Raw genomic sequence first — 13463 nt, 5'->3', positions numbered from 1 at the left:
CCAGAAAACAAGGCAGTAGGAACTGAAGTGTTTTTCTTTCCCAGTTACAGTTAGAGTAGCTCAGCTCCTTGAGTCACTCAGCCCAGCTTTCAGTTCCAAAGACAAACAGGCTTATCTGCATTCCAGTGCCAATCCCCTTAGTTTGGTGAGGCCTGTAAGCAAAGCTTTTTGAAAAAAATCACGCTGAGATCATTAGTAAAATGTCTTCTCACCAAAGAGTATTATTACTAGAGGAGAAGGAAGAAATGGTGCAAACGACCAGTGCCTGACTCAGCAGACCCATGACCCACGGCCTTGCTGCCTGTGACTAGAACCTAAATCAATGTGGCCTTCTGAGGAGGCCCAGCTGTCTTCAAATCCAGGAGACAATGATGAAGAAGTGCTGCTTTTAGTTCGGTTGTAAGCTGGGTTTCCTAGTCCTTTAATATTTGGGTGAAGTTCTGATTTCTATCAGCATTTTACAAGTAGGAATACTAAAGAAAGGAATTGATTGATGAATGCATATGTGGATACAGAAGTGGATCATCTAGTTAGTGAAGGGTGATTTCATTACTGTTTGTGCTCTTTGGTATTTTCTAAATCATCCTTAATAGACATGTATTTTCTAGCTGTAATGTGCTGTGGTATAGGAAAGCATTCTCTAACTATTTTTGTATACATATGTGTAGATACATACACACCACACAAGGTATTCACAGAGATGTTAATAGGTATACAATAAAAAAAGATTCCATCATTAAAATATTTATGACATGTTGCATATTCTAACACCTTCCTGGAAGTCCACAATTTAACTCTACTTTTTTTTTATTTTAATTTTTATTATTCATGCTGTTACTGTTGTTCCCTCCTTTTCTCCCCTTCCCCACCTCCACCCAGACCCACCCTCTCCCCACCCTAGCCAGTCCACACATTGTTGACCCCGTCGTGGGCTGTGCATGAATGTTCTTTGGCTCATCCCTTCACCATCTTTCATCCTGTCCTCCCACCTTTCTGACAGCTGTCAGTCTCTTTTATGTTTCTAAGCTTCTGTTACTATTGTGTTCATTAGATTTCACATATAAATGAGTGTCATGTGGTATTTTTTTTTTCATTGACTGGCTTGGTTCACTTAGCATAATTTTCTCCAGGTCCATCCATGCTGTTGAAAAATGTAAGTGTTTCTTCTTTTCTACTGCTGCATAGTATTCCATTGTATACATGTACCACAGCTTTTTTATTTACTCATTTGCTGATGGGCACTTTAGCCTGTTTCCAAATCTTAGCAATTGTAAATAATGCTGCAATAAACATAGGGTTGCATATATTTTTTTGTATTGATGTTTTGGGATCCATGGGATATATTCCCAGAAGTGAAATTGCTGTGTCAAAAGGGAGTGCCATTTTTAATTTTTTAAGGATATTATCCTTTAATGTATTATTTATCTTTTAATATACTGTTTTTCACAGTGACTGCACCAGTCTGCATTCCCACCAACAGTGCACTAGGGTTCCCTTTTTTCTACACCCTCACCAGCACTTGTTTGTTGGTTTATTGATTGGTAGTCATACTGACAGGTATAAGGTGGTATCTCATTGAAGTTTTAATTTGCATTTCTGTGGTGATTAGTGATGTTGAACATTTTTTCTTATGTCTACAGGTCTTCTGTATGTCCTCTTTGGAGAAGTGTCTATTCAGGTCTTTTGTCCGTTTCTTACTTGGATTGTGTGTCATCCTGGCATTGAATTGTATTAGTTCTTTGTATGTTTTGGAGACTTAAACCCTTGTCACATGTTTCATTGGTGAAAATGTTCTCCCATCCAGTGGGTTCCCTATTCATCTTGCTGATGATTTCTTTAGTTGTACTGAAGCTTTTTAAAAATTTCTGCTTGTTTTTTCTTCTTTGATTTACTGTTTGCTTCAAGCAGATAATCTGCTTTTGCACTTTTTTCCCTGTAGTGCAAAATTAGCTGGCAGGCCTAGTGCCCAAGTGAACCCTTTCTGCTTCGTATAAGTATCTGGTCTATGCTAGCGAGTCCTTGCACCTTGTAGAAAGATACTCTGAGGATTATTTGTTTCTCTCATCTGTACAGTAAAAATTAAAAGGAAAGCATTTTTGACCGTAGGGTATGAACAGTCATTTCTCCCTTTGGCATTATTTCTTAGGTTCAATGATCACATCTTGTCTAGTTTTGTCTCCCTCACCCCCCACAAAAGCAAAAGTTAAATATAAATATTAACACATTTGTTGAGAGCAGTAAATAAAGTGAAATTGCATGACTCATGCTAATGTATGTTTATGTGCTTTATTTGAAGGTCACTCTGTGAGACTGCTGGGTCAGAAGAAGGATAATGGAAAACGGCTAGGGGGAGCACCGTTGGATTTGCCAAAGATTAGGAAGAATCCACTGATAGAAATCATTTCCATCAATACTGGGTAAGCTGCTCTCAGACCTGCTCATTAAATATTCAGTATACTCCATGCATTTGTGGGAGTTTTTCCTGGATATGTGACATAGAGGAGTAGTTGTACATTTGCATGGGAAAGAAAAATCAAAAAGCTCTGAAGCACATGATTATCATTCCCTCTAAAGTGTTCCCTGTATACAAATTATACTTATGTTTGCAGCAAAGTTTTATATCTTTGATTGATATTATTCTAACTTCTTTTTGGTAATAAACATGGATTTTATTTTCCAGCTATGCCCTTGATTAAAATCTTAAAAAAAAAAAAGAGAGTATTTTATTGTGGGGAATGGTTAACGTGCTCATCATTTTGGACTGTTTTTTCAATAGCTTTATAGTAAACCTTGCCCAAGATACAAACCGTGTTTTGATTATTAACTATCTGAAATACATATTTGAAAATGTTCCTCTTATAGTTCTGGAGGTTAGAAATCTTAATACCTGTCTTACTATGTTAAAATCAAGGCTTTTGGGGAGAGATCTGTTTACTTGCTTTTTTAGCATCTGTTGGCCACCCACATTTCTTGCTTATGGTTTCCTTCTTCCATTTTCAGAGCCAGCAACATTTTATTACTTTTTGTCTTCCATAGTTACATGTCCCTCTGATTCTGCCTTTTCTTCATATAAGTAAGTGATTATATTGTGATTCATTGGGGGCACCTGAATAATACAGGATACTCTCCTGATTTTAATGTCAGCAGATTTGCAATCTTAATATCATTTGCAAACTTAATTTCCTTTGGCATGCAAGGCTCTAAGAGTTGGGATAGATATGAGAGAAGGTTGTAGGTAGCGAAAAGAATCAATGAAGGCAGAGGAGTAGACCATATAGTTGTTTATAAAGTAGATAATTTTGTCAGCTTGTCTGGAGTTTTCATTATATGAAAAGAAAAATGTGGTAAATTATTTTTAGCGTGAAGAATCTAATTACACTTAATTCAGTGGTAAAGAAAAAGGAGAGCTAGTGAAGTCTGCAATAGAGGCGAGAAATAAACCTAGACAGGCATTAGGAAGGTGGTTCTGGGACCGGTGTGCAGTGCATCACAGCCAGGAAGGAGTGAGGGCCTGAAGTGGTAGTTGTGGGAATAACAAGCAAGGACAGCAGTGAGTGTGGGAATGGTTACGAACACTGGCTTTGGCCTACTCTGATGAAGTTATTTTTAACTGTGGATTTGGAAGTTCCAAAGAATGGTTGGGGATAAAAATACAAAGTAAAAAAGAAGTTTTAGTTGAAGGGGTGAGAGTGCATGAGGTCACAGAAGGTGAGTGGTTGTGTCTATGTCTGGGAAATAGGGGGAGGCACAGGAATCATCTGGGAAATAGTAGAGATGATGGTTTTATGGCTGTGGGGTGTGATACAGTCAACTGCTTCAGATCCCTTAAGGAGAAATAATACTGGGCTAGGTGGACTCTTTCAGCAGATGGGGAAATTGGAAACTGGGTTAGAAAAAAGTGAGTTTTGCTACAGGAAGATTACTCTCTTGAGGAATTGGACTATTAAGGGAGATAATCTTTAGAGAATAGAAATATTTTTTTAAGATTTTATTTATTCATTTTTAGAGTGGAAGAGAGAGAAAGAGAGGGAGAGAAACATCAATGTGCAGTTGCCTCTAATGTGTGCCCTACTGGGGACCTGGCCCGCAACCCAGGCATGTGCCCTGACTGGGAATCAAACTGACGACCCTTCGGTTTACATGCTAGTGGTTAGTCCACTGAGTCACATCAGCGAAGGCTTTTTTCTTTCTTTTTTTAATCTGAGCTTGTTTAGAGGTAGAGGGGTAAGGATTAGAAATATATATGTATATATATATATTTTTTAAATATTTTATTTATTTATTTTTAGAGAGGAAAGGGAGGGAGATAGAGAGAGAGAGAGAGAAACATCAATGTGCGGTTGCTGGGGGTTATGGCCTTCAACCCAGGCATGTACCCTGGCTGGGAATCGAACCTGCGACACTTTGGTTTGCAGCCTGAGCTCAATCCACTGAGCTACGCCAGACAGGGCAGAAATATATTGATGGGAGAAACTAAACAGGATTATGTATACAGACAAAGGTAAGTCTTGGAAAGAATGAAGGATACTTTTGTGCTTCCTTAGGTGTAGGAGTAAAGGATATGAGGAAGTTTTAAGTGTAGAACTTTCTCATTTTTCTTCAAGTTCTTGACCAATTAAATGTGGTTCAGTTTCTTCTTGCTGTGAGGTAAAATGGAAGGCAGTGTTTCACTGCCATGCCCCTTTATGTTTTAGTGAATATGCCACAGTGTTTTGATGATACTGACTTGAGCCCAGGGCCAGTTCTTCACCGGAATACAGACCCTCCCTGCCCAGGATGTGCCGGCGTTCTTTCCCTCCCTGTCTCCCTTTGGCATTGATGTGTTTCAATTTCTTTTTTTTCCCTTCCAGTCACAGAAAGGGAAACTTTACTGAGGCCCCAGGGCCATGGGATTTAGGCAGAAGGCCTCCCTGCAGGCCCAGGAGGCGGTAGAAGGGCTTTATTTACCTGGTTCCTTAAGGTGCAGGTTGTTGGTGTGCCTGCACACCTTTGTGCAGCAGTTGACAGTGCAGGGGTGAGGACGGGCCTGACGCTTGTGGCAGGTCATCTTGTCCCAATTGTGCTTCTGGACGACCTGGCGGAGGGAGGGGCTCGATGATGCTACCTTGCAGATGAAGCACCAAGTGCAGGGTAGACTCTTTCTAAATGTTGTAGTCTGAGAGTGCAGCCATCCTCCAGCTGTTTGCCATAAAAAAACAGATGCTGCTGGTCAGGCGGGATGCCCTCCTTGTCTTGGTCTTAGCTTTGACATTCCCAATGGTGTCACTGGGCTCAACTTCAAGGGAGATTGCCTTGCCGGTCAGGGTCTTATGGAGACCTGCATCTCTGCATCCTCTGGGGAGGCTGCTTCCCTCCTCCTTGAGGAGAAAGAGCTAACCTATATATTTTCTGTCAAATGGAAGCTGTATCATGTTAGAGTCTAATTATTTGGCCAAAAATAATAATTTCTATGGTAAAGATACAAAATTTGAAGATTCATGGCAATGTTTCATTCTTCTGGCTAAATTGGTGGAGTAAGGACATAGTTCTAATGCACAAGAGAGGGAGGGTATGTGCGGATATTGGCGCAGAGAGGTGTAAACCAAGTGCTGTGGTCAGGATAGGGAGTCAGCATGTACATGCACGAAAGAAGTGAGCTGAGGTTGGAAAACTCAGTTTTTGTCTGGGAGCCCCATTTGTATAATTGCCTTATTTTTCTGAGCTCTGATTGTGGAGCGTGGAGACAAAAGGTGATGTAGGGGACAAAAAGTAAAAAAAAGAGAAAAATCAGAAATTGGGCCATAAAGAAAATCTGTGCTCTATTATACCTTCTCTGTAACTATTAAAGTCATCATTTTTGACAATATCTTAGCAACTTTTGTTCTTCTAAAGCTAAGAGTTGAGTTCTGATATCATTTTAAGTTATATCATTTTAGTTACTACTATTAGATTATCTGTAGTTTGAAGGATAATCCTCCCCTGGGCCAAACATATCTTAGAAAACTACTATCTAACCCTGTAATACTTTACTGATACATTTTCTTCTGAAATTTATTTTGTCTTTTTTGTTATTTGATTCTGTCAGACCTAAAATGATGGTTTATGGGAACCCTTAAGGGGAATCTAATTTTCTCTGAGATTATGCACTTAAACTTATTATTATTTTTACAAGTATCTGTTACTTTTTCTCCCCTGTAACATCTTAGCTCTTGGAAAACCACCTTGGATGTTACCACTTTCTTTCTGTCATCTCCAGAATTTAGCAGTCCCTATTCTAGTGCTAGATGTCTAGGCACTCTCTAAATATTTGAATGAATGAATGGAAGAAAAAGAATGCAAATTTATTTTATATAAGTAAAGTTGCTTTTAGAGAAATATAATTATTACTAATAACTTTTTGTTATCTTCCTGTTTCTAATTATTAGAACATGAAATAGTTATCAACTACATATAATCATAATACATTTGAAAATATAATTATTATGTGCTTACCACATTATAGGTATTATGTTAGATATTATGATATATAGAAAGATAATCATTTCCCAGATCAATAAGTGACTAACATCAAATTGAATCGAAATGGGTGGCTATAAACACAGAGTTAACTGCAGTTCCCATGTAGGGAAGATTTGGATCTCATTCTATTCCGTACTCAGGGCAAAGCTGTTAGGCTCCGGGTTGGTGCTCTTCCTGGGCAGTGCCTCTCCTGACCTCTGAATTGAAGAGCTTTGTGACGCAGAGGTGCCCTCTCACTGCCCCGCGAGGAGATGCAGTGGCAGCAGCACAGTGAAAAGGTCTCCTACTGCCACTGTCAGTGTGCAGTGGAAAATATAAGCCTCGAATGCTGCCTTCTTTTGTTACTCTTAAATTATAGCTTTTCAGAAAATTACATTCTATAAGAAATGATTTTTCTGAAGTATTTAACTAGAAGTGTTCTTAAAAAGAATTAAGTTTCCACAGAGATCATGTTAGAAGTTTGAATATATGTGGGACCATCCTTGTACTAAGGTGAATCTTTTTAATATTTTGGGAAGATAAAATTTGGGATATTTTATGTTATAATCTTTTTGAAATAGCTATATTCCATACTGATTCTTGAGTCCTTATATCTTAAAATGGTGTCAACAGATAAGATACTCTTATTTTTTTCAGCGCATGCTATACTATTATTCACATCCTGATTACACGAGAATAAACCCTGGTCCTATTCTGGATTTGCTCTCTTGAGAATAGCATCTTTAGCCGTGGTGCCATCCTCAGAGACAGCTGGGAGAAGATCATGACACCTCTCTCCAAGAGGCACTATACAGGATAAAACATCACCCTAAAATAATTCAGCACACTATAGTCACACACTTATTTTAAAATTATGGCTCTATATTACTTTACAAATTAACCAAGGCCAATTTTGCCATGCATAGCTCTTAGGGTCTTTTTTTTTTTTTTTTAAACAGAGAATAATAGGTACTAATGAGCATTAGTTGCTTCCCTATAACCCAGCTGTCAGATTATAATGAAGGCAAGACTCAGTCCAAAATGTGTAGTAAGAATTTATTAAGCAAGGTGGCACAGTCCAGCTGTTTTTGTAAGCTTAGTGAAGACTTAATTCTCCTTTAGAAGATTAAATCAAACCTTACACGAAAGGGTCACTTTAGCCAGATGAGACAATATTGTCAGCTTTAGGCAACCAGAATCCTCTGTACAGCCTCTAGTGAGGGTTGGTTAAGGACCAAGCCAGAATAATGTTCTTGACGGGTGAAGCCAGTGCTACCCAACCGGTGGTCTGCGGGCCAGCGCTGGGTCATTAACTATTGATGGCTGGTCTGTGACAAGTATAGTAATAGAAAGCAAACATTTTATGAACTTTCAGGGCAGTGTAACATTACTGCCTTGTCTTGTAATTTATTTTCATTGCATTTTACCACCCCAAATTATTGGTTTACAAGAAGTTGGAAATAAAAATCCTGGTCTATCACTATAGATAGTTTGAGATAGACTGGGCTTGGCCAGTGTGTTGTTGTAAAGTTCTTTACCTTATTTTGGAAAATATTTTAGCCAAGTCACTTAACTTTAGGGCTTCTGATTCCACTAATGAAATCCTATGTCTAGTATCTTTTATGCTATTAGTTAACCGCTTGTGGTTAGTAGTTAACTATTACTTTCACAAGTGAAAACTTATTTCTGTCATTTACTATGCTGATTTACAAAGCCTCTGCTTTTGACCAAAAGCAAAAGATAGCTAAAATGTAACCAATAATTTCTAGAAGGTAGCCTTTCTGATTAAATACTATCAAAGAGAGACCATTCTTAGAGTTGCAGCTTATGCTTTCTACCTTAAATTCTTCAAAAAGTAAATCACAGATGTCCTAACGTGACCTATGTGAATCTTGAATCTGGAGGTTACGGCCGGCCGTTCTTTTGGCACATCCCTAAGTTGAACAGAGACCTGTGGTTATCTCTATTGTTTTTCTGTAAGCTTATGGAGGCCAGGAATCTTATCTGCTAGCCATGAGCCTGGCATGTGTCACAAGCCCATTCTGGAGAAGGAAGTAGAGGCCATGGTACAGTGGAAAGAGCTTGTGCTTGGGTGTGGAGTCAGAAACACTGTTATTTTCTAGTTATGTGACACAATAAATTAGATAATCTCTTGTAGGTGACCTCATTTCTAACATAGACACTTGCTAAGTACCATGTGAATAGCCTAACACAGTATGGGAACTTTAATAAGTGTTTTCCTTAGGTTGATGTTGCTGTATTCCATAGTCTGTTGAAATCCTCCAAGACCCCTTCCTTTCTCTTTATCCTTTGTACTATTTAGGCAAGAAAGTTGAATTTAAATTTAGGAGTTTATCCAATTTATCATCAACTCATCAATCTTCTACTTGTTCAGCTTTAAGTGAATGCAAAACACACTTAAAAATTCATCTTCATCTCACGCATAACTTTTAGTACAGTGTCTTGCTGCAGTGTTCACTCCATAAATATTTTAGTATTTCAGTGACAGCAGTACTACTTAAATGCAGACAAAAATTTTCAGGCTGAGCTGGAGTATAACTCTAATTACTGCTCTTTTGCTATAGATGATTATTTTGTAGAAAAAAAGAATATGTTAATTTGGACTATGAATTAAGTCAAACTTGTCTCAAACAATTAAATGTGTGAAATTGAAGTATTTGTGGCAATTCTGAACTTGGTACATTTTTACTTTTATCCAAAAGCTAGTTATTCTGAAATTTTCAGCTTTTTTGATGTTTCCAATGAAATCTCCAAATACCTTATTTTAAGTGAAACATTGTACAGGTGAAGTTTTAAAGTAATCCTATTTTTAGTGTACAATAAAGCTGTATTTGGGAAAAAATCATTCATAAGAACAGTGGATGGCACTATTGGCTCATAGCTCTGAGGTAATTATTGTTAAGTTGCAGAAACTTCAAATGCTAGTTTAATAAATGCCTGTAAGTTAGTGGCCCAGTTAAAAATTTTGGGCAGTATTAGGATGCTGGATTTAATTATAAATTTTGTAAATTCTTCTTTATGTAATCATTATTTTATATAAACTTTGAAATGAATATATAACTTAATAATTATATATAAAGAAATCGCTGTTTTTTAAAAAATAATTTTAAATTCTGGCAAGTTATAGTTTATACAGTTGTGCTAGCTTCGAAGTGCATCTTCTCACTTTTCTGATAAACAAAATTGTTTAGGGAAGGGAGAATAACTTTGATTTTGGATAAAAGTAAAAATTGGAAGATACTCAAATTTAAAGACACAATTAAAGAAATTTTAGATTAAAGTTAATTGATAGAATGGTTAATACTTTCTTTAGATTACTTCATAGATTATATGGTAAGGATATACATTAATTATAAACAGCAATAGATGCTCTTACAGTTTAGAAAGTTTGTTTTATTTCATGTGTGCAAGACCTGTTTGCCCTTTAAGAAAATGAAACAGCTGTTTCTGACTTTCATTTATTCAACAATGTGGCTGAGAACTTGTTAAGTGCGGAGGATAGAAAGATACATTCATTTGGTGTCTGCCATTGAGAATCCCCCAGGACAGAGAATAAAAGGAGCACAAAGCAATTGAATTATAACATTGTAACTACTATAGTATGGGAGTAATAAACAAAGTTATCTTAGGACCATGATGAATTATTTGAATGAGATAGAGAGGATGCCCATAGAAAGTAGGTATTTTGGCCATGTCTCAAATTATATCTCATGAGTGGGTTCAAAGGCAATTTAAGCATGGGGAGCTTCTCCCTCCCTGTCCCCCTCTCTCCAGTCAGTAGTGGTATTGAATTGTGAAGGGCCATGTCTTACACGGAGAATGATGAGTGTGAGTTAGTGTGGTCATGTTTTGAATAATGAAAAATTAGGAGAAATGTTAGATCAAGGTGGTGATAGAACAAAGTAGCTTGAGATTGGTTGAGTTCAAACTGAGCCTGGTCATTGTATCATTTGCTCTTTGACATTATATAAGTTCTTCAACCCCTCCGAGACCCTCTATAGGTCTCATCTATAATTTTATTATCTATAAATGGGATGTATTAGTGTTGTGAGAATTGAAAGAGGTCATCTGTTTAATTAACACAAGGCCTGGCCTAGAGTATCTGTTCAATATAATTACTATCAAGCTTACTACCGTCACAGCTATGCAGAAGACAAACCTGAGGCTTAATTACATTGCAGTTTGCTTAAGACAGTGGAGCAGGAAGTGGCAGAGTCATGACTTGAATCATGTTGTGTAACCAATTCTTTTTTCAATAAAACACGAGTGGCCTCTAGCCCAGTTTGCTATCCTTGCATTGGAATTGTAATTCTTTGGCTAGTTGACAGGAAAGCCAGATAGAGCTAAAGTTGGAGACTAATGTAGAAAACAGCCTACTAAACCTGGGAAAGATGCTATGGGCCCTGGATTTTTACAAAGAAAATGGAAAATGGAGGTGGACTAGGAGAATTTGTAGTGTATGCTTTTCGTTTTTAAAGATTTTATGTATTTACTTTTAGAGAGAGGGGAAGGAGGGAGAAAGAAAGGGAGAGAAACATCGACCAGTTGCCTTACACATACGCCCCAGCTGGGGACTGGGCCTACAACCCAGGCGTGTACTGACCAGGAATTGAACCGACAAACTTGTGCTTTGCAGGATGATGCTCAACCAACTGATGCATGCCAGTCAGGGTCTACTGTATACTTTTATTGTGCTGTACCAGATCCCTCTTGAGATTCATTGTTAATTCAGTGGGATGGCATTTGGGTTTTCCTATTATGAGGTTGAAGGATAGGACTGCTAAATCTCTTGGACTAAGAAATAGATGACTGTTGTACCCTGCTGTTTTGTCTTTTGTTTTCTTAAACTGATACTTGAGTTTGGGTGCATGCAGATCAGGTGCACTTGGAGGGCACAGGGGGCGTAAATGCTTGTATGTATCCAAAGAGCTATCATCTGTCAATTTTCCTGCTACTTCCAGAAAACTTATTTTCTAGCCCCATCAGGAAAGGAAAAAAAAATCCCCAAACCGTGTAGCCCAACTTTAAGTAAGTATAATTGGATACACATGTTTTTGTGGATAAAGGCCTATCAGTTTTTTCAAAACAAAAATAATATAGATCTCACTTATTTTTGAAACTGCTTTGCTCTTATTTTGCTACATCTCAGCATGGTGCAACAGTTGTTTTATTTTCTCTAACCCTGACAAAGCAGACTATTTTGTTTGGCTTTTTAAAAAGGCAATAGTGCATGTAGTTACGATGTCATTTACTTTATCTGATGAAGAATGTCTATTTTTCTGTAAATCCACTAAGAAAACTAGGGTTAAGGCAAGGTCATTCTGTAAAGTCCTCATATCTGTTTTTAAACAATGTATATAGCTTTGTAATTTGTATTGTGTAGGAGGAGGTGCGTCCAGAAAGTATCCAGCCACATACTATGAAAACTAGAGACTTTTATTGAAGAAGATACAGATACACGAAACATTTTACAATGTTTCTTGGACAGTGACCCCTCAGTCCCCTTCAAAGTAGGTACCTTGGGGCCTTACACAGTTGTTCCAATCACCATCAGCTGCCCTGCTGTATTTTCCTTAATCTTATCAATGGTGTGACATTTCTTCCCTTTCAAGGGTGATTTTAGTTTTGGGAAAAGCCAGAGGTCACAGGGCACCAATTGTGGGTGGTAGTGGGAATGAGTCACCTGCGTGATTTGATGTTTCTCCAAAAGACTCTGCATGAGACATGATGCAAGAGTGGGCAAGTTGTTGCGATGAAGCTGCCCATCACCAGTTGCCCATAGCTGCGGCCTTCTGAATCATCTGAATAGTTTCTGTGGAGGAGCGTTCAAGCTCCATGCAAAATTTGATGCAGATTCATTGCTTTACTTGGGCAGTCATTTTTAATGCGACAGCCACACAGTACACAAGCTCACTCAATGGCATCCATGCCCCCCACACTGACTAGTGCAGTGAAGTTGTCATTGTTTACTCATGTGCATTCCAGTCCACTGTCCTTGGTTGCCAGGTTACACTGATGTCAGGCAAACTGTTCTCATTATATTAACAATGGCTGGACTTTTTCCAGACAGATCTCATATTTTTGTCGTCTTTTTATATTATCCTTAAAATAAGTATTAATTGTGAAAGATATTAGGAGTTTAGGGAAATCTTTCTATCTTGTAAGGTACCCTTTGTGTATTGTTTGAACACTGTTCTTGAGAAAAACACAAACTGTCTGAAGTAGGATTTCTAGTCTGCTCTCCTCTTCCTTCACTTCCCTCATCTCTGATTTTCTTTTTCCCTCTGCCCACATCTATATAAATTTATGAGAAAAGGGTATGTAAGGATAGATTTGTTTTAATAAAATTTTTAATTTATTGATTTGAGGTGGGGGAGGGAGAGAGGAACATTGATTTGTTGTTAACTTACTTATGCATTCATTGGTTGTTTCTTGTATGTGCCCTGACCAGAGGTTGAACGTGCAGCCTTGGCATATTGGGAAACACTCCAACCTACTGGGTTACCTGACCAGGGCCTAGATTTAATATTTAGGACCATATGTAGCCCCTTGTGACAAGAAGATATATCAGGATTGGTGGTTTTATTCAATGGTTTGTTCACACATTCCTTTGTTTTTTCTTCATACTCTTTCACTCATTTATTCAATGAACATTTGTGGAATATCTGTATGTATCAGATATTTTATTGCACTTACTCTACTAAGTACAATAAAAGAAACAGGCTTTGCATGTCTTACTACTTCCCTCGAGCGTCTCAAAGTCTACTATAGTTTAATTAACTGGTAAAAAATGCCATTTTAGTCTTCATAGATAATAATCATCAGTTCTTTTTATATGAGTGAGACTTAAAGTTGTGTACCTAGAAATGACCACAAATGCAGAGAATGAATAAAATAGAAAACATAAAATATGATGGCTGAAAATGGGCATGTACATCATGTATAACATGTTAGCTAGCAGGATC

The 13463-nt window shown here is 37.7% G+C and overlaps 1 protein-coding gene across 3 annotated transcripts in view; it reads left to right on the top strand.

The window, feature by feature from the left end:
• The window catches only part of CDKAL1 (CDK5 regulatory subunit associated protein 1 like 1), a 649842-nt gene that overhangs the window by 246954 nt on the left and 389425 nt on the right, over window positions 1–13463 (top strand). For all 3 annotated transcript variants that reach the window (XM_036026451.1, XM_028511592.2, XM_036026452.1), the window contains exon 8: window positions 2297–2417. In XM_036026451.1, coding sequence (XP_035882344.1) covers window positions 2297–2417 — 121 coding nt within the window. The remainder of the gene's footprint in view (window positions 1–2296; window positions 2418–13463) is intronic.

The sequence above is a fragment of the Phyllostomus discolor genome, chromosome 5 (genome assembly GCF_004126475.2).
Source record: "Phyllostomus discolor isolate MPI-MPIP mPhyDis1 chromosome 5, mPhyDis1.pri.v3, whole genome shotgun sequence".
In the NCBI taxonomy this organism is placed as follows: domain Eukaryota; kingdom Metazoa; phylum Chordata; class Mammalia; order Chiroptera; family Phyllostomidae; genus Phyllostomus; species Phyllostomus discolor.
The sequence above is the reverse complement of the archived record's forward strand: the minus strand, read 5'-3'. Positions and strand labels throughout refer to the sequence as shown.